Source organism: Perca flavescens, chromosome 2, assembly GCF_004354835.1.
Source record: "Perca flavescens isolate YP-PL-M2 chromosome 2, PFLA_1.0, whole genome shotgun sequence".
In the NCBI taxonomy this organism is placed as follows: Eukaryota; Metazoa; Chordata; class Actinopteri; order Perciformes; family Percidae; genus Perca; species Perca flavescens.
Window position 1 is genome coordinate 25,233,061 of NC_041332.1, and position 23,097 is coordinate 25,256,157.

At 39.5% G+C, this 23,097-nt stretch overlaps 1 protein-coding gene across 2 annotated transcripts in view; it reads left to right on the forward strand.

Annotated features, from left to right (window-relative positions):
• Positions 1-21,702, forward strand: part of ctnna2 (catenin (cadherin-associated protein), alpha 2) — a 351,715-nt gene extending 330,013 nt beyond the window's left edge. Inside the window, exons 14-18 of one of the 2 annotated variants that reach the window (XM_028596679.1) lie at positions 397-510; positions 6,307-6,488; positions 8,922-9,027; positions 18,575-18,709; positions 20,579-21,702. In XM_028596679.1, coding sequence (XP_028452480.1) covers positions 397-510; positions 6,307-6,488; positions 8,922-9,027; positions 18,575-18,709; positions 20,579-20,866 — 825 coding nt within the window. In that variant the 3' untranslated portion in view covers positions 20,867-21,702. Of the gene's footprint in view, positions 1-396; positions 511-6,306; positions 6,489-6,772; positions 6,862-8,921; positions 9,028-18,574; positions 18,710-20,578 lie in introns of those variants that run through there. The other variant, XM_028596688.1, reaches the window with a different exon arrangement.
• Positions 21,703-23,097: the final 1,395 nt, after the last annotated feature.

Here is a 23,097-nt window from a genome sequence, read left to right on the forward strand (position 1 = left end):
TGATTGTTTCTATGTATACCGCTACATTTCATCTCATTGTTGGGTTGATGTCAATTTTCAATTGTCAAATTTATGCTTTTTCAAGTGTCACTTATTATTGTTATTTCATTTGACATACAAGTTTAGGATGAAGACTTCACTGTTTTTATTGTGTGACATCTCTGTCTGTCATATGCTTGGTTTGGTTTGAGCTAAAATTCCCAATGAGGCACTGTATACTGAAAATGACAACACAGTAACATATGCTGTCTGCTACTCCGGATTACCACACAATAGGGCATGAAGTCAAAGTTGCTCTTTTTAACTGTCAATTTAGGAGTCGTATGATTTTCTTTTCTGTTTTTAGTTTCTCTCTCTCTGACTGTTTGCTCTACTTTGTCTTTGTGTTTTTCACAGACACCAGAGGAGCTGGAAGATGACTCTGACTTTGAACAGGAGGACTATGATACTCGCAGCAGGACAAGTGTCCAGACTGAAGATGACCAGCTTATTGCTGGACAAAGTGCTCGGGTGAGTGAATGTTCAACCTCCCACTGTGCTGAAAACTTTCTATATGTGCCTCAGTTATGGAATCTGACCTGAAAAACATGCAGAAAAAGACACCATGTATTTGGTTTGGGCAAAGGCTGGTCAAAAAGCCCAAATTCATCATATAAGTGACTGTAGTGTTATTGCTTCAGTGGTAGGCTGAGGTGCAAGTTGAATTGCATCCCACCTCAACACCCACCCCTGTTCCCTGACCATACTGGAATCGATTTATCCAACTAGTTCCACTTACATGGCATGAAAGTCCATTTAAATGATCCTAACAAGCGGATTATTTTAAATAAACACTGTTCAGGGGTGGCAGGTGTAAAATTGCATTCACAAACAAAGAAGTAATTACCTAATTCCCTTTAGATGCCAGACAAAAGACAAAATACAGTATAGTACTGTGCCAAGGCTTCAGTCGCGATCACCAGGGTGTAGGCTTTGTTGCACATTAGCAATTTTTCACTTGGGCCCAGCTTAAAGAACATTAGGAGGGTACCACTGTTTGCTCCCCTCCAGCAACACAGAGGCTCTAGCGGTGTATTGCATGTTGAATAAATTATGGATGGCAGGCGTATGACTTGGCCCAGTGCCTCACCCCATGGCACATAGGCCTGTATAATACTGAGTCTCTACACAGTCAGCACACACAGGGGAGTAATGCACAAAGAAGGTACAGTTGACATAAATAAAACCAAATCAGCAGCTTATAGTTGCTAAATGTATTTGCTAAACAGCTATGGTCCCGATTGTGATGCCTTTTGATAGTAGTTCAAACTAAAAATAACCAACTCAGAAGATAGGGAACTGCAAACAGGCTAGGGATGTATCCGATTTAGAAATCTGTCAGTTGAATACAATACAATTTGTTCCTTCGGTCCAGGTTCGCAGCTGCCTGTACCGGAGAGCAGCGTGTGTGTGTGTGTGTGCGTGTTTAAAACAGAATATTATAAAAATTCTACATCCATGTTTAATAGTTAAGAAAATCCTAATTAATAAAGTACCATTTAGATCACATTTGATTTTGCAGTACTCTTTAATAGTTAAGAATTTACGTTTTGCTTTATTAATTATACAATTCAACTCTTGAACTAAGAGACAACTCATAAAAGTTTTGGTCAAATCTGAACTCCAACCATAAACAAAAAGAACAGACCCATGCTTTGGGACCACAGTAGCGTCTCCAGGATGACTGTGGGGGTCCTGGGTGTGAAGTGCTTTGAGTTTATTGTATGTATCCTCCCACTAAAGGCTCCCGCAGCGTAACATTGCAGGGCCATCTGAGCTTAGACGCACCAGCACTACTACACAAGGGAGCTTCACAGCACCAAACTGTTAACTAGTTTTCCTGGCACTCAACTGTGCTTTGAGTGGGCAGCTCTCCTTGGGAACAGTTTGAAGTCACAGCATGTCCCATTGTCATAAATTATTGCTGTAATACAAGTGATATAAAGTGGATTGAAGGCTGACATGGCTGAAAATAAGGATCGTTCATGCACCCATTAATAAGCAAGCTATGTGCTCGAGCCCACAATAAATAAATGTGAGGCAATGTATCGCATTGTGCTTTCAAACGTGACTACATTTGTACATTTAGTACACATTATTGTGTACAACATACCGTACATCTGGCATACTGACACAGCCTCTCACACAGTTAATTGATATTGCCTGTTTTTTTTTTAATTATGCCCTTAGAGATTAAACATTTACACACGCAGAAGGCAAGCCCATCCATAAAAGATGTTTGCTGTGAACCACTAGTGATCTGCCCAAACAGCCTCAGCCTGTCGTGTCAGGATAAAGCTTGCTGTCCTCTCACGGTCATGCCAAGTGCACACTAGTGCTCTGTGTTTCTATTTAAACAGACAAGAGGAAGTGTAATCCATTTTCTCCATTGGAGCTGACATGAGCATACTGAGGTTTACAGTCATGATCCCTCCAAGCCCCTCCAGTCCAGTGTGCGGGTATCACACACGGGACACAGGCGTAACATCTCCCTATGACTTTCTCGTTCTCACTGTCTCTCTCTTCCTCAGGGTAGAAAAAAATCAAATGAAGTTCAGGGCGCTCCCAGGAGCCTTTGCTCCCAGTGGTATGCCTTGTCACGTATGCGTAAAGCTAACTTATTAGAGCAAACATGCATAATGAGAGGGCAAAAAAAGACAAAGGGGAAAGAGGTCTGTACTGTAGTGTATTTTTCTATTAGAACACACACACACACACACACACACACACACACACACACACACACACACACACACACACACACACACACACACACACACACACACTGAACAACATCTCTTAACACAGTGATTGGAACACTGTTGATAGGTCATCCATAAAATTGAACTCTGAGTGTCTGGGCAGTTTATTTCAAATGAAACAAATTAAAGTCACTTCAAGATGCGGCGCACTGTGAAGAAACCCAGAAAGCGCTCTAATCCCTGCAGATGTAGCCGAGTCGCACAGTGTATTGGCACAGCACTCCCTCGGCCGGATTTGCCACTATGTTAAGCTCCCAAGGCTCGCTCCTTGTTGTTATCAGTAAAGTAGAGGAAGGGATTTGGGGATAAGTGAATTCTAGAGAGCAGGGGAGGAGGGAGAAAGGGGGCTTCACCAAGTGCCTTCCTGCTCCCCTGACGTCCCAATTGGCTCATGTGTTTGCCCCTGTGCTGCTGCTTTCTTTTGTGTTCAGAACCCCTCTCTCTCTCTTTCTCTCTCTCTCTCTCTCTCTCTTTCTCTCTCTCTTTCTCTTTTTCTTTCTCTTTTTGTCACTCCATTTTCAGAGTGAATTTGAATACCAACCAAATCCCTGACTTTCTCTCCCCAACCTCACTTGATCCCTACTTTTAGAAAAGGGAATTTCCAATCCAAATTGTTGAGTTTCAAGAAACTTTTTGCTTTCTTTAGCTGTCTGGGGAAGCAGTTTGTCTTGGTTTGATGCAGCTCTTGTGCGCAGAAGACGGAGGGAAAACATTTTGATTGCACTTACAGAAATATTTAAAGACCTAGAACTATTCTGTTTCTCAATTTAAATTCTTTATTTGACTCGTTACAATGACATTTAGCAAAACCATAACTGTACTTCTTCTCAGTGGTGTACCCACCATTTTGACACCAGGGGCATAATGCTCTGTGTAATTATAGAAATAAGTGAATAATTGATGCCTCAACAGTTGGGTGCAGGAAAGAAATAAGCAGCAAAGATATGCTAATGAGCGCCCTGGAGTCCTGAGGTCAAAGAGATGTTCATGGTGACACAGTTCACTCACCTGTGGCACTATTGATTAGGCAGCAATTACTGTTCAGCTTTGCCTACACTATGATTTTGGCTACATTGAACATGAGCATGTGTTCAGCAAAACATACCCCAGGGAGCTATCGGCTTCCCAGAACCACAAGCTTAGAGCACAAGCACCCTAAAAGTGTCTGGACTAAAATGCCTTTTGTAGTCCTCAAATTTATATTTATACATTTGTGCATTATTCAAGCTGAATTCAATTTAAAATTGTATTGTTACAATCAAGTTATAGTTGAAATCAACAGCATAAATAAGCATTCAAAAAATAAGAGTTGTGTTACATAAGACAAACTTAAACAAACGGAAGGAATGTTGGTTAAAGTGTGGTTACAAAAGCCCATTACTGCTAATTAACCTAGCCAAAAATGCAGGTATATTTAACTTGTAGGTGGGACGACTTACAGTTGTTTTGTCATAGATTAAATAAATGCTGCTGCTGGGGCCTCAAAGCCACTGCCTGCTGTGTGCGACCCATAATTCATAGCGACCCCTGCACAGTGAATTCATGTTTGCCCTGCTGGAATCAGTGGTCTGTAAATTGTTTATTACTGATTGTGCAGTCTAAATACATATTAACTTTGTATTTGTTTTAAATGTGAGCAGTGTTTTCATCCCACACGCGGTTTTATGGGATTTGCTGCGTCACTGTTGTTTGTGTGTCTTGGCACCAGCAGCAAAGGAAATCTACACTGGGCTTAAGAGGGCTGGTTTTGCTTGTTTATTTATGCCGCTCAGGTTTTTTTTTCTTCAAGCTAACCGCCATCAAAGCTTTGCACCACTCTGCTCACACAGTGATCAGTAGGCAGAAGCTCGTGGACACATCTGTTTAGCCTCGTGAGACCGTCCTGATCTCGCGAGCTCCAGTTTTCCACACGCATATCAGTCTGGCATCTTGAGGCAGAGAAAATTTGGAGCCGTTAGCCAAACGACCGGGCCAATCAGCGTTGGTTTTGAGGTGGGTTAGGTGGTGATAGACAGATGGTTTATCCAATCAGCTAACCAGTATTTTCAGACAGCGGTAGCCGCTCGCTAATGCTTTTTTTCTCTTGGATCCTTCTTTTGGAATATGGTCCGGGAACCTAAAATGGTGCCTTTTATTCCTAAATTCTCGTTACACAAACGGCAAATATCCTTTACCGACATGTTTGCATGCTGAGCTAACGAGCTATGCTTTGCCTGCAGCAGCAGGGGCGGGCTTGTGGTTGTATTTTCATACACTTCGTGGATCTGATTGGTTGATGTGGCCCGTTTATCACCAACATAGGTGATAGACAGATGGTTCATCCAATCAGCTAACCAGTATTTCCGCCCCTTCCCAAAAGTTCTCCAACGGAAAGTTCCCAGATGGATACGCCGAGCAAATGCGAAGCAATACATCTGGCGGAGTCAGGTTAACATCTGTTGGCCTCTGATGAGAAAGTTGTGCCTCTATGCTTCTCTATTTCTGTCTGTAATTTCAATTTATTTCTCTTTCATTGCCGGAGCCCTCCTGTTTCATCTTATTTTCTTTTTGAAGAATTTTAGAAGGACAAGTAATCTGTATTTTTAGTTTTCAATTTCATCCTGACATAGCAGGAGACAAGAGCAAAGTAACGTAGTACTTGAGTATGACGACTGAGCTCACCTCGAACCCCGACACACTGTGAGAGAGGGAATAAGGAAGAGGCGAAAGGAGGACAAGGGCGATTATTTCATTAAGAGAATAGCAATTCTTCGAGGACAGTCAATAATAGATGAGGTTAAAAAACAATGGTGACTTTTTTTTTTTTTTTTACTGTACTCGTTTTCTCTCTCTGCCTCTCGAGTCAATAGAATCGACCTAATGGAAACCAGGTTACTCTTCCTTCCATCTCACCTGCCTGACATAATGTTGAACAAATGCATTATTCATTCTCTGGTCTAAGAAGCGAGGTAATTATACATTTATCTCCCAAATAATACCGGATCCTTACTGCGCCAGTGACCTTGCCACAAGATTTATGCCTTTTTGGACCTGCCCCCAAAGGCCGCTGAGGAAAAAAATGAAGGCAAAAATGGATTTGCTCTTTATGGATATAAGATGTCGAGGGGTTTGAAAAGGTCCAGTCATTAAATGTAAATTTTAGGACTTTAGGGGCAGGGATAGTCAGACTCCAAACTTAGTAGTGTTAAGTTTTGTAGGGCGGATTAAAAAGTAGACCGGACAGAAAAAGTAGAACAAATGGTGCTACAGTTCTCCACTTTATATTTTTTTCCTTTATTCTCTTTTTTCTCAACTAATCCCTCCTCTTATTCGCCCCTTTCTTCATTTCCCTATCGTTCTCTTCTCCCCTACCTTATCTCCATCCTTTACCTAAACTCTTCTCCTCTGGCATTTTCCCTCATTCTGAGCAATCCTTCCAATTTATTCTGCTAAATCTTACTCCCTAACAACCTCTTCCGACTCCACTAATACTTTGGTTTCTTCCATGCTCCCCTGTTGCCTACAGGCTATCATGGCTCAGCTTCCCCAGGAGGAGAAGGCTAAGATTGCTGAGCAGGTGGAGAGCTTCAGACAGGAGAAGTGCAAGCTAGATGCAGAAGTGGCCAAGTGGGATGACAATGGCAATGACATCATTGTGCTGGCCAAGCAGATGTGTATGATCATGATGGAGATGACGGACTTTACCAGGTAAAAATGACACTTAAAAGCAGTAGAAACAAGCTGTGAACACGACACTAATGTATTATCACATTTTAAGTTCATATGGCTAATGTGTAAGCAAACTGTTGCTTAAACATCAAACACATACTCAAACTTTAGAAGGAAATATCTGGCTATAGCTGCTAAATGTTCCACTATGTTCACCAGCTAGTCGCTTACTTTGTTGTTCTGCTGTTTGGTGCTGGGCAGGTAGTGTATAGAGGTTATCTGGTTTTGCACTGCAAAATGCTGTCTGCTTTGTCTGAAAACAGATTCATGAGTGTAGAGAGGGCCATAAAACTGAAACAATGAGTTTCAAAAAAAAAAAGCTGAAAAGTTCTATACAGCTATGGGAGTGTCAGGAGATCATTATCTGTGGAATATCACTATGAGCAACCCTTTTAACATACAGGTAAGTCTTTTAATCCTTTTTAATAGTAATATAGCAGCAAGTAAATAAAGTGACAACAAGTGGGATTGCTGAGAAACAATCCTGCCTTTGCAATGCCTCAGAGCAATGGGTGTAAATCTCATCTAACAGTAGAGGGGGGGGGGACAATAAACATAAAATTTCTGAAGAGCAATTTTTAAAGGGGACACAAATAATACAGCCACAATCATACTTGTAGAAGATATGTGTACACAGAGGAAAGCCTTAATACTATCATTAGTGTAGCATGGAGACTGTACCATTATCCTTCTTTTCAGTGTTTCTCTTGATTCAATGAAAAAGTAAAATAAACCACTTATTTATTTTTAAGTTTACAATCAAGCCACAAAAATACCTTAAAACATAATGACTTATTTTGAAAAAGTGTCCCCATATAAAAGAAATACAATGCTTTTGTAAACTTGTTAAATTAGCTGATCATAATGTCAATTAGTGAGCCACTGGTAAAGCTCATCTGCTAACCCTGACAGCCACACCTACACCTCCAAAGATATTAACTAAACACACTTACCTGAAACTCTACACCTGACTGCCCGTGGTCTCCCTGTTCCTCAGGTCTTTCTGTCTCCTCTGCCTGTGACATAGTGACGTTAGTATTTCCATAAGCACCCATTCTTATAAAGATGTTACCAAATTGTCTTGATATGAGGACTTACAGTACTTGGCGTTTTGGTGTACTGAAAAAGGATCTTATGTCTGTTTTTCTTGTCTCTGTCATTTTATCTGGGCAACAACAACACAAATCTTTAACGTCAGATGTCTATGAGTTATGTTCATAGGTTCACCACGCGGTCATATTATAATTAACATAAATATTAGGTTTCATCTGGGACACAGGATATATATTTAATTGCAGCGAACCTACTGATCTGCCACTTAACATCATATTGAGCAAAACACAACTGTAGATCTTCAATATTAACCCTAATATCAGTTCACATACATTACGTTAGGCTTATCGCTGTGTTAACGTCAGTTGTAGTGGGTGCATTTCTATCCAACAAGCTATTAAACAAGCTAGGTAACGTTACATTATATTACACTAACATAGCAAACTTTTGCTAGGACCCCCCCTGGGATTTACACCTATGCTCAGAACTGTGGGTGTGTGTGAACTGTTCTGTGAAAGGCAAAGTGACCCAGACATCCTTTCCTTTGCTCAGACTACGTAGCAATGCTGTGATTCAAAGATATACTGTAATAGTTAATCTGTTTGCATTGAGAGTCTTGTCGCTTCTGTTTACTAAAAGCCAATAGCTTTCCTCTCAATCTCGCCCATCTGGACTTAACATATCAGGGAGATCCTAATGCCCAACTGATGGTTATCTGCCTCATGTATGGATTTGTGAACCACTTCACAATTATATGGCATGAAACAAACCAAAAAAGAAAAATCAGAGCCATGAGTCATTAGTCATGAGTGATTATGGTGGTGGTGCTGTGACGGCACCATTAATACTTGGCATTGACCCCGTTACTCAGATTGGCATGAACAAACTGATTGGAAATTTCAGCTTAGCAGTGACTAAAAATGAGACATCACACAAAGGCAAACACATTTATCTAGTCACAATAACTTTCCCGGTGCTGGCAAATCAAGAAAACACAACACAGAACAAAGGCTCAGTGGTTGGCCATTATTTCCCTCTCCTGCTCTATTTCCAACACCAGCTGCTCTAAAAGTTATCCTGTTTTGCTCTTAAAAACAGAAATATTTAGTTTCTTTGTGAATCAAAGCAAATCTCTATGATACATCATTAGGGACAAAGCTATACTGTATTTGTTACATCCATTATCTGGGAAATAGTGTATTGTTGGTTGATTGTAATGTCTCTTATTCCTCCTTCAGCCACAGTCAATTAGCCGCTGCCTTTATGAGAGTCTTTGAAGGGAAGCTCTACATGTCCTCTGCCTCTGCAACTCCACCCACATTCCCTTTTTCTTCTTTTTCACCCCTTGAATTTTCCCAGAGGCAAAGGCCCCCTGAAGAACTCCTCAGATGTGATCAACGCGGCTAAGAAGATTGCAGAGGCTGGTTCCAGGATGGACAAATTGGCTCGCGCCGTTGCAGATCAGGTAGCTTTGCAACTGTGCCTGTCACTGTCATTTTTATCATATTACTTTATATCAGTCTGAAACAGTCTCATACTGTCATAGTAGCTGGCGGTGGAGCATATTTTGAGTTGGAGTAAGTGGGCATGGCCATTGGAAATCTTTAATGTGGGTACTGACAAGCCCAGTTGGAGCGGTGGACTGTGTTGCCGCATGACTTTGTCTCCCAATGGGGCCAACACTGAGAGAGCAAGACAGCAGAACCAAGTTGTGTCTCTAATATAATTAGCTCCCAACCGAGGTGTTGCATTCATTATCAGATGAGTACCTCTCTAAAACATGCTGACAGACCATTTTCAATATCTAATCAATCAGTGCTGTGCCTAGGGAAGACGAGAGTGAAAAGAAATAGGTGTGTACTCTGTGTATGTGTGCAAAAAGCAAATGAATTGGGAGGTATTTTAGAATGCAGCACTCCAGGTAATGCATAATCTTCTTCATTTGGTCCGTTTCTAATATGCAGTGTGTAGTGAGAATAAACTTAGGCACAAGACTCACTGATTTATTAAGGCGGCCTGTTGTCATTGTAATTACAACTGCTGTTAGCTAGCCAACCCTTGGAATAATTATTGTTGGTTTCAGTATCACACGCTAGGCCTTTTTCCAGTGTTGCTTAGCTGCAAAAAATATGTTGACGCTCACAGCAAAAGTTATAATCACAATCACATCTTTTTCTGAAATCCTGAAACTTTCATGAGGCCTGCACACACAATCACTAACAAACCTTTAGTTTCATGTGCCAAATTATAACCAAGTCACTATACTTAAATAAAAAATATTTTACGTTATGGTTTAAGATTTAGTGGACATTTATCTGCTATGTAAATGATTGTGGATATCCATGCAATATTGATAACTCAAAAGCCCTCAATTAATTATACCTCTTTCTTAAACGGCTTGGTTGAAAACCACAGGTGTATAAAGTACTAGAGACCCATAGTTGAGTAAAAATACAAGTGCTCTACCAAAAAAGCGACTTGAGTAGAAGTAGAAGTGCTCTTTAAGCACCACACTTAAGTAGAAGTACTAAAGTATTCAACATTTTTTGTACTTAAGTATTGCAAGTAGTTTATTTTAAAATGTACTACTCAAGTACTGAAAGTAAAAGTACAAGTATTGTGTTATTTACTTATTAAAGAAAGCAGTCAAAAGTTTGAATATCATATTGTTTATATTATGTCAAATGTTTAGCCAAGGCTGTAGCCAAAGGAATTAACAAATATTAAATATATAATATTAAAAATAACAAATATTAACAAATACTGAAATAAAATGTACAATTATCACACAAGTAAAATGAACATCCTCTCCAGCACAGTAACGATTAAAGCCCCAAAAAACATATCACACACTAGCTAGTAGTGTAACATGTGTGATGTAGTGGAAAGTTAGCAAGCTAGCAAAATACAGATAAACTAGCAGCTTCACATCACAATAACATTCAATACTCATTACAGACTAAAAAACAACTCAGGAATAGATTAATCTGCTGCAACAATAGCTAAATAGAAAGAGTACAAACTTAACATTGTCTCTGACTTCTGAATGGCAACTGTAATGAAAAGAAACATGATGCGATTTCTGGATTTCTTACGTAAATTACATAATTAGCATACGTACCTAACGTACACACACTGTAACCTACATAGTCTCCATAGCGTGAGGAATTCACAACAGTAACGAGTAACGATGCAGCACATAAAAAATTCATCGGAGTAAAAGTATTTCATTCATCGCAAAATATGTACTCAAGTAAAAGTGGAAGTAGGAGAAGAAAATAATACTCCAGTAGAGTACAGATACAGCCTTTTAGTACTTAAGTAGAGTAGTGAAGTAGTTCTACTTCGTTACTATACAGCTCTGTTGAATACTCAATCACAGTCTGTGGTCTGCTATTTCTGAGAAAGACATTTGCTAACCATAACAGAACATGCCATGGATGGAGTTTTGATCACAGACTCTGGCGGACCATTTTTAAATCAATATTTGTGCTCATATGGAGCTCATAGCACTGATCCGCAGATCACAAAGGGAGAGAGAGGATGGAGGAAACGGGGATCGTTAACAGAGCTATTGGCAATAGTGCAAACAGAGCATTGATTAGCTCCATCGTGGTTAGCTCACTAACCTGGGCGACCTGGCTTCTGCCAGAGAGCAGTGCTCATCAGCGTAAAGTTAACCTTGCCGACCGAGACGCAGGTGTCATCAGCAGGGAACCTCTGTATGAGTAGCTGTGTAATAAGCCATGTAATAAGTGGGATAATGTAGAGCGAACCGGTCATTATTGAACCCCTTCAGGCTGATCCAAGAACTGCGCAATAATGACCGGCTTGCTTTACATTATCCCTTTCATAAAGGCTGCACACTTTCGGCAGTGCGACAAGCTGTAAACACAACATTGACATAGACCTTGTCATCTTATAAAGTTGATATAGCAAATGTATCAGAAAACAGTGTTTTTATTTACACATTCAGCTGATACAGAGACATGTGAGTCCAATATTCACTCTGGCCACTAACTCTTAAGAAAAGGGAAAAGTCCCTAACTTTGTCTGTCTTTCAGACTGAATAGTAAAAAACAGTAAAGTTGCATGCTGTAAAACCAAAACAATAAATGAAAGAGCTGAAGGGACCTGCACTGCCGGTCATCATTACACATGACCTCTTTCACATAACACATACCTGTAGTTATTTGATCCATTGTTGTTCAAGAAAATTCCCATCTGAATCCAAATCCTTCAAAATACACATAATTATTGGAATTCAGACTAAAAACTCAGAATTTTTTTTCATTCAACCTTAAAAATGTGTGAATTTGGACATTGACCCGGTTTTACTACAAAAGACAAACACATGTTCATTTTGAGATTTCCTGCTAACAAAAAAATGAACATGCCTTGCAGTTAGAATAACCCTTAACACTAGCCTGGCAAATACATATTAGTCTGAAACCTCTCGGTTCATTTTTGATTTCCAAGGGGCGCTATCAACAATGCAGACCAAAATACCTTTGGATGCAATTGAATAGACCTGCAACCAGCATCATCAGCAACATATGCAAGTTGGGGCGGTGCTTGGTCTGTTTTGAAGCAGAAAACAAATGGCCACAAACTTTCTCCAATTGCAGCTACAGCAACAGTGCACTGACATGTGTTTCTGAAAAATCTGTTTGAATAGGACATAAATGCAGGTCAAATGAAATAGGCAAAACAGATTTTGGCTGGTTTCCAGGCTACCTTAACACAGTAAAATGCCCAAGCCTTCATTATTTCCTGTGAAGGCATTTTATACTTAAAATATATTACAATCATTTCATATTCATTTAGTTGTGTTCATATGTTCATAATCAAGGGAACATGCAGAGGCTGGATTAAAGTACAAAGAGAAATGTTGCTCAGTGTGAGGAATACCAGTATACAGACATGGTTTTTGTCTCATACTGTATATTTTCTGTATTCCGTGCCTTCTTGTGACAATATGTGACTTCACAACGATATATGGGCAAGCCTTGTGCTGTTAGCACAGTGCAGAATGGCCGTCAGTTTGAGTAGCCTTAGTCAAACTGTCAACTGGGCAGAAGGCATCTTTAGTCGAAGCTGGCACTGAAGCTGAATGATATGGCTTGTTTATAAACATTTTTGCATGTGTGAGAACATTTCTCTCAGAAAGCAGGACTCAAATATGCATCACAGCTTGTGTATGTTGTTGAGAGCAGGATCTGGGACAGAAATGACACAGTAAGCATGAACTTTCTTAATATATTCATTTCTTGGCTTAAGGCTGCTGAGTGATGATGAGTGTTTAACAGGGTTTAGGTGGGAGTGAATATGTCATATGGCAAATCACTGGCAGAGCCTTTGTCTCAATCACCAGTTGTTGTAATGAACAGAGCAGGTGGCTTGCCATTTTTAATTCTCACTTAAATGGTTCCTAGACCAGTGTTTACTGAATATTCAAAGCCTTCTGTTTCACTTCCAGAGACATCTGAGCTATGTTCGTGAAATAAAGAGGGGCTTAAGGACATTTTTACTTCCAACATGTATATTATTATAAAAGTGTTTTCATGTGAGACATTTGGGGCATATGTTTTCCATGCCATTCAGTGAATGGAATGAGTTATTAAAAGTTAAAACAGCAAAGCTTGCCATTATGAAGTATCTTAATGGAATTATACAACAAAAAACATAACCTTGGCTATTGGTCTTATTTCTGTATTAAGAAGACAAGTATTTTGCATTCACACATTGTGGTAGGTAACCTGTGTTTGTTGAGAGCACCGTGGCTTGACAGTAAGAATTAAGGCTGCTTCACTGCTTTTAGACAGGTCCCTTAAGTAGCAAACCTTGTCGCCATGACTCCACATCAGCCCTATTGATGAACATGTTTGAAGCAGAAGGCAATTCTGCGTGGAACGGTGGAAGGAGAGCTCTTTCATAATCATTTAAGCACAGCACTTGACGTAGAAAAAACCCTCGAGACAACTCACCCCATTTAACTCTAGCAATACCTTTTTTCTACTCTATTTCTTCCATTTTCCTTACTCTGCTTCATTCTTTAAATATGCCTCCTACAGGCACAAGCTACATAGTGAAAGGCAGCTTTACAAACATTATGCACACCTAATCTGACACACACATTGATTGTTGCGTGTTATGAACAGTAATGACATGTAACAGTATGTATCACTCTGCTTGACACAGGCAGCGTTTGATTGCAGCATCATCTGGCTTCAGATTTACCTGGGCAGTCATTGTTGACCTGTGTACATTTGTGTAGTTATGTTAAGGTATAGTATTGTAGAGTATTGTTATATCAACAGTAAATGCAGTAAGTGGAATTCTTAGGGGGCTATTTTTGTACATGGATTAATTATGGATCAATATGTTTGGTGCACTAGCAAAGACATTTTGTGTGTGATTGACTCAGAGGACACTACAGTAGCATTGTTCACTGTAATAAAAGAACATGTCACCCAGTGCAACTGTGTGGCTCACTGATGTGTTTTTAGTTTTGGGACAAAAATGGAAGTCTATGGTGGAATAAGTTATATTAGGCCGTGGCTACACAGACAATACTTTGTTCATTCCAACACTTCATTGTTGATTTTGGTCTTTTTATTGGATTGACAGTAACACAAATGTTGAGTATGTCTAGCCTTATCCTTTAACTATGATTTCAAATCGCCTTTCCTAGTTCATTTCCTATTCAAGAGTACTTTTCTTTTGCATTGCATTGGGTATATTTTAAAGGACTTAAAGAACTTAAGGGTCAAGTTATTGTTTCTAAATGCTATAAAACACATGCAAGTTTGAAGCTAAGTATTCAGACTTGCAGGTCTCGCTTTCGTTGTCAGAGCGGAAGGCCCTGTCGCATTGACTGCAGAACAACAAGAGCAAAGCTTCTGTCGCCTCTACTGACAGCAGCGTAACCTAGTGTGATGGATTTGTAATTAAAAGGCTTCCCAGTAAAAACAAAAACTAGAGTTTAGTAGGAGCTAGCTAGAGAGAAATGAATGCTGTCGTTGAGTGAAATCAGGTATTTCAGATTTGTGAGCTTTTTAGGAAGTAATTCAAAGCAGATGCAAAAATAATCATAAGCATTTCTAAATGCATAAAGGAACCATGGGACATCACAGCCTCAGTAACATCAAACAAATGTAGGTGCGACATGAAAAAGTTAGTATTGTATCTTATTTTGTTTTTAGTTGTATTTGGTAGATAATCATGCTCTATGTAGTTGCCATAATGCTTTAGGGAATGTTGCTATGGATTCAGTAGGTAACGCATAGCATACAACTTGAGCTCCATTTTTTTAGCAAAACAACATTAATTATTAGTGGTCCCTGTTTGCAATTTACAAATGGCTGCACAAACAACTATCACAGGTTTACTTTAATGCTAAAGAAAACCTTAAAATGTGATGATTCTCAAGCAACTTTGGGAGTTTTAAATTTCTAAGTGGAAGTTAAATCACGATGGGAATAAACTTCAGACAATTGGCTGTCACGGAGTGATTTAGGTAATAAAAATAAAAATAAATAATGTTACATTAATTTATGTAACATTATTAATTTTTTATTTTTTATTACCTCAGTTGTTCTTATCACCTTATTTATTTTCAGACTTTTCTCTTTTTTCCTCTTTTTGGGAAATATTGGATACGTTTACCTCTTCAGGTGAATATTGTGGAATATATAATATATAAGGAAGAAGGAAATAAGTACCTTAGGTAGTCACTTTAATATATTAAGTGGTTTCAGTATGTAATAGAACACAGTAGTGCTCAGTGTTTGCTGGAGATTCCAGAGACTGGATGAGCAAATAGAAAGATTACCAGCTTTCTTGAAGTAACTGACAGCTTAACAGATGACAGTTTACCATCAGACGGACTACAATTGTCCAGTCATCTAGCGGATATTGTATAAGTGTAACATACTTTATCTGTCTTTGTGTCTTCATGTTATCCTTCTCTCTCTCAAACATGTCTTTACTATATTATTGGCTATGTAATGGAGCACAAAAGACATATATAGAAAAGTGCCATGATTAAATAGAAAGAACAAAAGAGATGGATTTGAAAATAAAATAACCGGCTTACTATTTCTTTATACACTGAATATTTTAGGAAAGGTCATGCAACATCAGTGTGAGGTGAGACATGTGTTTTGACAGACTGCCACACTCTGATAGTGCGTTGCCCTCATCTCAGCACCAGAGTTCACATCATCTTCCTGAATTACCCATCGGGAGAACTTTCATTTTGGGCCCAATTATGTGGAAAAACCAGAAAAATAATAAATTCTCACCTGTTTCTCTGCTGGAATACCCAAAATGCTGAGAGAAGCAATGAGGTCAGAAGGAGTTTCAGAAAGGCTGAGTAAAGTCTGGCAGTGAACCACACAGTTTCCTCACTCATCTGTAATGAACACTGTTTCACTATGAAGGACAGAGAGAGAGAGAGAGAGAGAGAGAGAGAGAGAGAGAGAGAGAGAGGGCTTCAACGGACCTGGCAAAGTAATGGGCCATACAGTTTATTTACATCAACAGGGAATCTGTGGAAGAAATGGAATATTAGTCAACTGTACAATAGGGAATCATTGTGTCCTGTCTGCATCAAACTTGCCTGAGGCAGCAACGTGTGTGTGTGTGTGTGTGTGTGTGTGTGTGTGTGTGTGTGTGTGGGTGTGTGCGCGCACACCAGCAGTGTGAAGTGCAGTTAGCAGTGATGCTAGCCAGGACTGGTGGTGCAGAGATAATGCCTAGGGAGAAGAAGCTTCCCTCTGCCTCACTGGCTGCTCTATGAGCTAGTAGCTTCACCACAGTCTGCATTCAGTGCCACTGACTGAGAGGAATCTGGATGCTGGTGGCAGCTTTGCACTACTGTGTTGTTCAAAGTTGATGATAGTGGATGTACAATTAACGTTCACTTGCAGTTATTTTTGTAGGTTGACAAATCAAACATTTCATCTTGAAAACCTGTGTTCTACTCACTATTTGTGACCGTCAGTGAAGGGCACTTGTGGTCAATCAATACTATTAGTCTTAGCACGAGAGGCCTTTTCTCATAGAGAAGATGGGTGGCCGTGAAAGCTGCAAGTCCTGGAGGGGGGTAAATCACAGGTCGATGTTTAACTTGCCATCCCCCTCAACCCGAGCCCACAAGACAAGGAAATGAGCTGTGCATTTCCCCACACAGTGCTGCTGAATGTCCTAGTTAGGACCGTTTAATATTAATGGCTAGAAGAAAGGTGTTGCTACAAAATGATGCTCACCGTGTTTAAGCAGCTGATGCAGTGTTCTTAACCCACTGGGAGCTTAGTGGGCCATAGCTGACTCCTGGAAGGCTTCCAGATGGAATAATAGGGGCAAACTGTGTGATAGCAGGAGACCTGAGGAGGCTGTCCTCTTATTCCCTGTTGGTCCATTTGCTGCACTGTATGATTGGTTTCTTCACTGTTGAAGGAGCACAACGGCCAGTAGGACCAGGTCAGAACTTTTGGTTAAAAATAAAAAATAAAGACGAGAAGAAGAAAAGGGACACTGTGGAAGCAAGTCTTTTTGTCTCAAAGTATTATGTCCATTCATTGCTGGTTTTCTTCTTGGGCAACATGCTGTGACAAACTTGTTTTATGTGAAATGAATGAGTTTGACACCCTGCAGTGTAACTTAGCTTGCCTTTGAAACTCAAACTTGCAAGAAACCACCATTTAAAAAACAAAAGTCATCTTTCAGGCTCAGTGCAAATAAATGTAATAAGCGACACAAAATACTGGAACCGTACTGTGTTTGTTAGGACTGTTGTTCTTGGTTTTCTTCTTTAAAATGGCTGCAACATCAGAGACCGTGCTTCCTAAAACAACCCAATTTGGTAGAGAATTCACATCTCAAACTATTTGGGAAAAACATACACCATTTAAAACCAGATGGTTGGTCTGTCATAACCAGCTTTAGATTTTGCCAATAATGCCTGAAATAAGGCCAATAATTGTTTTCCCTTCTAATTATTTGGCTCATTGACAAATCTGTTGCCTTGATGTCTTTATTTTCTGTCATGATATAATTATATAAAATATGAATATAAATATACATCCTTTCTGTCTGCTAGCCTAACATTGGCTCTTTGTTGTTCACAGATCATCCAGTTTTAACCTAAACAAAGCCTCCTGGATTTACCAGCATTACAGCATTTCACAGAATAACATTGTGAAAAAACCAAAGAGTTTGGCAATGGTGCTCAAATTGAGAATTTGTTTTACCAAAGCAAACAGGAAGAGCGATGTCATTGTTTTTGTCCAATAACTCCTAAACCATAAGTCCTTACATACGGTATTTGAGAATGTGTGGCTCAGCACAAATTGATTACATGTTTGTTTTCATCTTAAACTGGATGGATTATGAATTCTGACTTACAATTTGAATTAATTAATTTTATATATTTGACCCATCTATATCTATCGCTGTTACAGTTCATTTGAAAACTCTTTGACTGTGTCCAAAATCACTTCTAATTACTTTATTACACTACTTGAACAGTGCACTATATTAACCTTGCCATATTATGTCTTCGTGTGAATTCTGAATGTGACATTTATGATGATGATGTGTCATACAGTAAGTGTCCTAAATCTCAATTTACTGCTTACTGTAGAGGTAATGATTGAGTGTCTATTACATTGGAAGTAGTAAAAGAGTAAACAAGTGAGTGATTTAGGACACAGCCCGTGTCAGTATGTAACAAACACATTTGACAGCAATGACGTAAATATAACATGAGGCATAATCCCTTAATGTCATACAAATGAAATGGATGGTATGGCCAGATGTGTGTCAAAGTACCAAACTGACACCACAAGGCCAATTTTTAAACAGCAGCTATCGTACAGTAGCCTCAATCTTCCAAATTGTACATTAATCATATTTGTACAACCTGCTTTATTTTTATATTATAGAATTATAATACTGTTGTGCACAAAATGGCTGATTGTGTTTTCTTATGCCTCTTCTCTATTCAGTGCCCTGATTCAGCATGCAAGCAGGATCTTCTGGCCTACCTGCAGAGAATTGCCCTGTACTGTCATCAGCTCAACATTTGCAGCAAGGTGAAAGCTGAGGTTCAGAATCTGGGTGGAGAGCTCATCGTGTCTGGGGTAAGTCTATCCATACAGAACAGCACATGGCCAGCTGCACTATCGCTGATACTCGAGATAGGATTTTAGGCTTGAATCACTGGACTTAGTCAATTTAATACAATTTCTTATGCCGTGCACTGTGGGTGGGCAAACCTTTTAGACAAAGGTCACGATGAAGCTTGGAAGACCAGAGGAAGGGTCATGCAGAATAAGACTGATGCAATTATTTCAGGCTGACTCAAAAGATGCACTACAGGCTTTTTACCATTTGTATTTTTTATTCCTCATGAACCCTATTATCCCTGGTGAAACTAAAATCAGTGAATTAACCCATACTGCTTGCATTTGACATTTAACTTAACTACTCATTTGCGCCAAATTCTCTATTTCAAAGCTTTCAGTTTTTATGAGAAAAATATTGATTAGTTTGACCAGAATTATCCTCATAATAATGCAAGTCTCCCCTTAACTCTCCTATATACTTTGTTTGTACCTTTGGTAAAATACAACGGACCCACTTGCAAAGCCGATACTTTATTATATATAAGGATGTCACCTCTTCATAAAGCTCATAAATACTCTCTGGTTCAAAAAAAGAGAAAGTTATTCAATACATGTTTTCAAGCCACAGTCAGATGTAGATGTGTAATGGTTTTCCTTTTTAAATGGACTTTTGTTAGAAGAAAGTCAATGTTGCATTATTAACATAATTATATGGTGAACAGCATTTGGCTCGATAACTTGATCAGTAAACAATTTTTTGTCTTGCAGGTGTGTGTATTTTTGGACCTGTCATTTATGTTTATGTTTAGTAATGCACCAGTCTCGTACCTCATTAGTTTCTGTGCCGATACTGACTTTATCAAGTCAATGTTATAGCACAAAATCATTAATCACAAATGTGCCTAAGAGGGCACATTTTTTTTTTTTTTTTGGGGGGGTGGGGTCTTTTACCCTCATTATGTAGTGACAGCGTATAGACAGGAAAGGGGGAGAGAGATCGAGGATGATACGCAGCAAAGGGCAGCAGGTCGGATTCAAACCTGCGCCGCTGCAGGACACGCTCTTACTGGGTGAGCTAGAGGCCGCCCCGGGCCTTTACATTCCTAACAGAATACAATACCCTCTATCCTTAGAGCCCCAGTTCAGATGAGGAAAAACTCTTAACAGAAAACCTCAGGAAGAGCGACAGAGGAGGCATCTATTTTTCAGGACAGACAAACAGACCTGCAGTAGAGTACACTTGTCCATACTGAGTTTAAGTATTCAGGAGATCATGAGAGAAAAAGTGGAATCGGTGCATTCCTACTGTTTTGTCTTTAAATAGCTGTCCTATTAACTGCCTTAGTATGATTTCTTCCTCTAATTAAAATTCAACTTTTGTCTTTGCTTTGGGCTTCCTTGTATCTTGCGTTGATACAGCGTTGTTTTATGATTTCTCAGGACTCTATTGGTTTGTCTCACATGAGATATGCAAGCCCTGCTGATATTTTAACCTTTTCATGGTGGCCAGCTGGAGTCCATACTCATTAAATCCAAGCAGTTGACTTGTCTCAGTGTGGGGTAGGAGAAGGCCCACTGGTCGCCGACCCTTAAATGTCAGCCAAACAAAACAGACGGAGACAAAGGTACACCTGACCCCTGCCTCTGCTAATTAGGAACGGCTGAAATAAGATGTCACATAGCGATGGCCACGTTTTTTATGCTACTTAATTGACAGTTGCGGCACAGACCTCCTAGGTACCGGATGTAGCTATTATGTCCTAATGTTCCTGTTGAGTGCATGAAAGTCATTGCACTTTTTCTCTTTACAGAAACATTGCCTTTTTTGACTTGACCCTTAGTGTGTATCTCTCTTTCTCTTTCAACTCTCTTCTCCTCCTGTAGCTGGATAGTGCCACCTCCCTGATCCAAGCAGCCAAGAACCTAATGAACGCAGTGGTGCTGACTGTAAAGGCATCTTATGTAGCCTCCACTAAGTACCAGAAGGTGTACGGAACAGCGGCTGTTAACTCACCCGTGGTGTCTTGGCGCATGAAGGCCCCTGAAAAGAAGCCTCTCGTAAAAAGGGAGAAGCCAGAGGAGTGCCAGACACGTGTGCGACGAGGCTCCCAGAAGAAACACATTTCCCCTGTCCAAGCCCTCAGCGAATTCAAGGCCATGGACTCCTTCTAAGAAAAAGAAAAAAAAGTCATGCTTACCCAAGAAAAACAACAAAACATGACGGTGACAAGTTGAAGAAAGTCCCTTTTTACATTGTGTTAACCCACCTCTGTTTGCCCTGTGTGTGCTTGGTGACACCTCAGGAGGACTACAGTACTTATTAAACTGCCACACTACGGCTCCTGTGAACACTGTGGGCCTCATGGCTCACAGGCAGCCAGCACACACCCAACACTATTTATCAATCTAAATGTAGCTTAATATGTGAGAGCCAAAATGTGACACAAAGTACTTTTGAAAATATGGGAGTTAAAAAAAAGAAAACATATCAGAGGAGGAAGAGTGGCATTTTAAAAAATTGTCGCAGTTGATATTCTAGCTATATCTTTAACGTGCTACTGACTGGCTGCTTGTATACACATTTAAACTGTCTGAATGGAAATCCTGAATGGTTCAGTAGAGGAGTTAGGGAATATGTCAATGTTGGTATGCTCCCTCTTGATATATATTTTTTTTTCAATTTGAATGTAACCTGTAGTGCTAGGAATAATTTATGTTTTATTTACCTGGGTGTGTTGGCATCCAAATAGTTTCCTTGTTCCTGATGATTATAATAATAATCCATATGGTGTTTTTTTCCAAAGCACACTTATGGTCTACTGTATTGCCTTTTTAAATTCAATTTTATTTAATTATTACATCACTAACTATGATAACCTTGATTGGAAGTTGTGTAGCGTATACATTTAGACAGAGAGGTTTGACTAGTTGTGGTTTGCTCAGAGAATAGAAATCCCTGCATACAATACCTTTATATTCACCCTTCTCTAATAAATCCCTCAACTTGATTCTCAAGGTTTCATGTCTCTTTCTTACTGGCACATTTGCAGCAAGAGTATTACAGAAGTGATGCCTTTTATTAATCTGAAAGATCTGACATTATCATTAGAGATTGCCATGCAAGACCTGCAGATAAAAAGATTCCAGAGGAGAAAAAAAAAATCTATTAATACTAAAAGCTTATAAGAATAGGCATGTTGATTGAGGGTCACAGGTCAAGTCCCATTACTTCATTGTGACTTGTGATAATTGATCTTAGGTCAGCACTGTTTCTGCTATCTGTGTGATATTTTACCAGATCTTTAAAGACCACTTCTTAAAGTGTAAAAAATAAAACAAATATCCTTTTGACATGTACAATATCTTTTAAGCCTCTTGAGATGGCAATGTCGGCGGGTCTGTCTTTTGGTCCACCACTTTGGTCCTGACTGACTATCTCAACAACTATCAGATGGATTGTCATGATATTTTTGTACATACATTCATGGTCACCAGAGGATGATTCCTACTTAATTTGCTTATCCCCTGACATTTTTTTCTAGCACCGCCGGCAGCTTTAAAGTTTTTACTTATCCTGTGAAATATCTCAACATCTACCTAATGAATTAGAACAAAATTTTAGTACAAACTACATGGTTTCCAGATGATATGTCCTAATACATTTGGGGATCCCCTGACTTTTCTTTGTGTGCCACCAGGAGGTTGACTTTTTTGTTGTTGTTGAAATGTCTCAACAACTGTTCTAAGGATTGCCATGAATTTTGGTGCAAACATTCATATTCCCCTTGAAATGAATTGTAAAAACTTTGGTGATTCAATCTAGCGCCATCAAACATCAGCATGATGGCACTGTTATCATGTTGACATTAGCATTTAGCTCAAAGCAAACTATAAGTCATGCTATTACATTTGTTTAAAAAACAGTTCCTCTGTTAGATCCTTCTAAGGAACAGATATAACTATTGCGTATGGTCTCAAAGTTAACTGCTGACTCCATGTGAAGGTATATAAGCCAGTATTGACCACTGAAGTCCCTGTCAATCTCTCTTAAGCCCGCTGAGTTATTGAGGGAAAGAAAGAAGAGATAGTGGAAGGAGAGACAGCAGTTAGATGGCTGGGACTCAACAGATGCCTGACACATCGCCATTCAGCAAAGCAAGAAACCCCAGAATGCTCTGGGCTCTGAATGTAAAAGTTTAAGATCTCTAAAGGCAAGGACAAATCCTTGTAGATACTATAAATGTGAAGTTTGTATAGCTTGTCTGCTCTTTGGGAAACCACAGAGACCTGGTTGCAACCTCCCTTCATGCCAAGTGATTCCAGTGAATTAGTTCATTTTAGGAGACAGTACAATACATTCCTTTTAGAGAGCGGCTCCATCAGGCCCTTACAGGCATCAACGG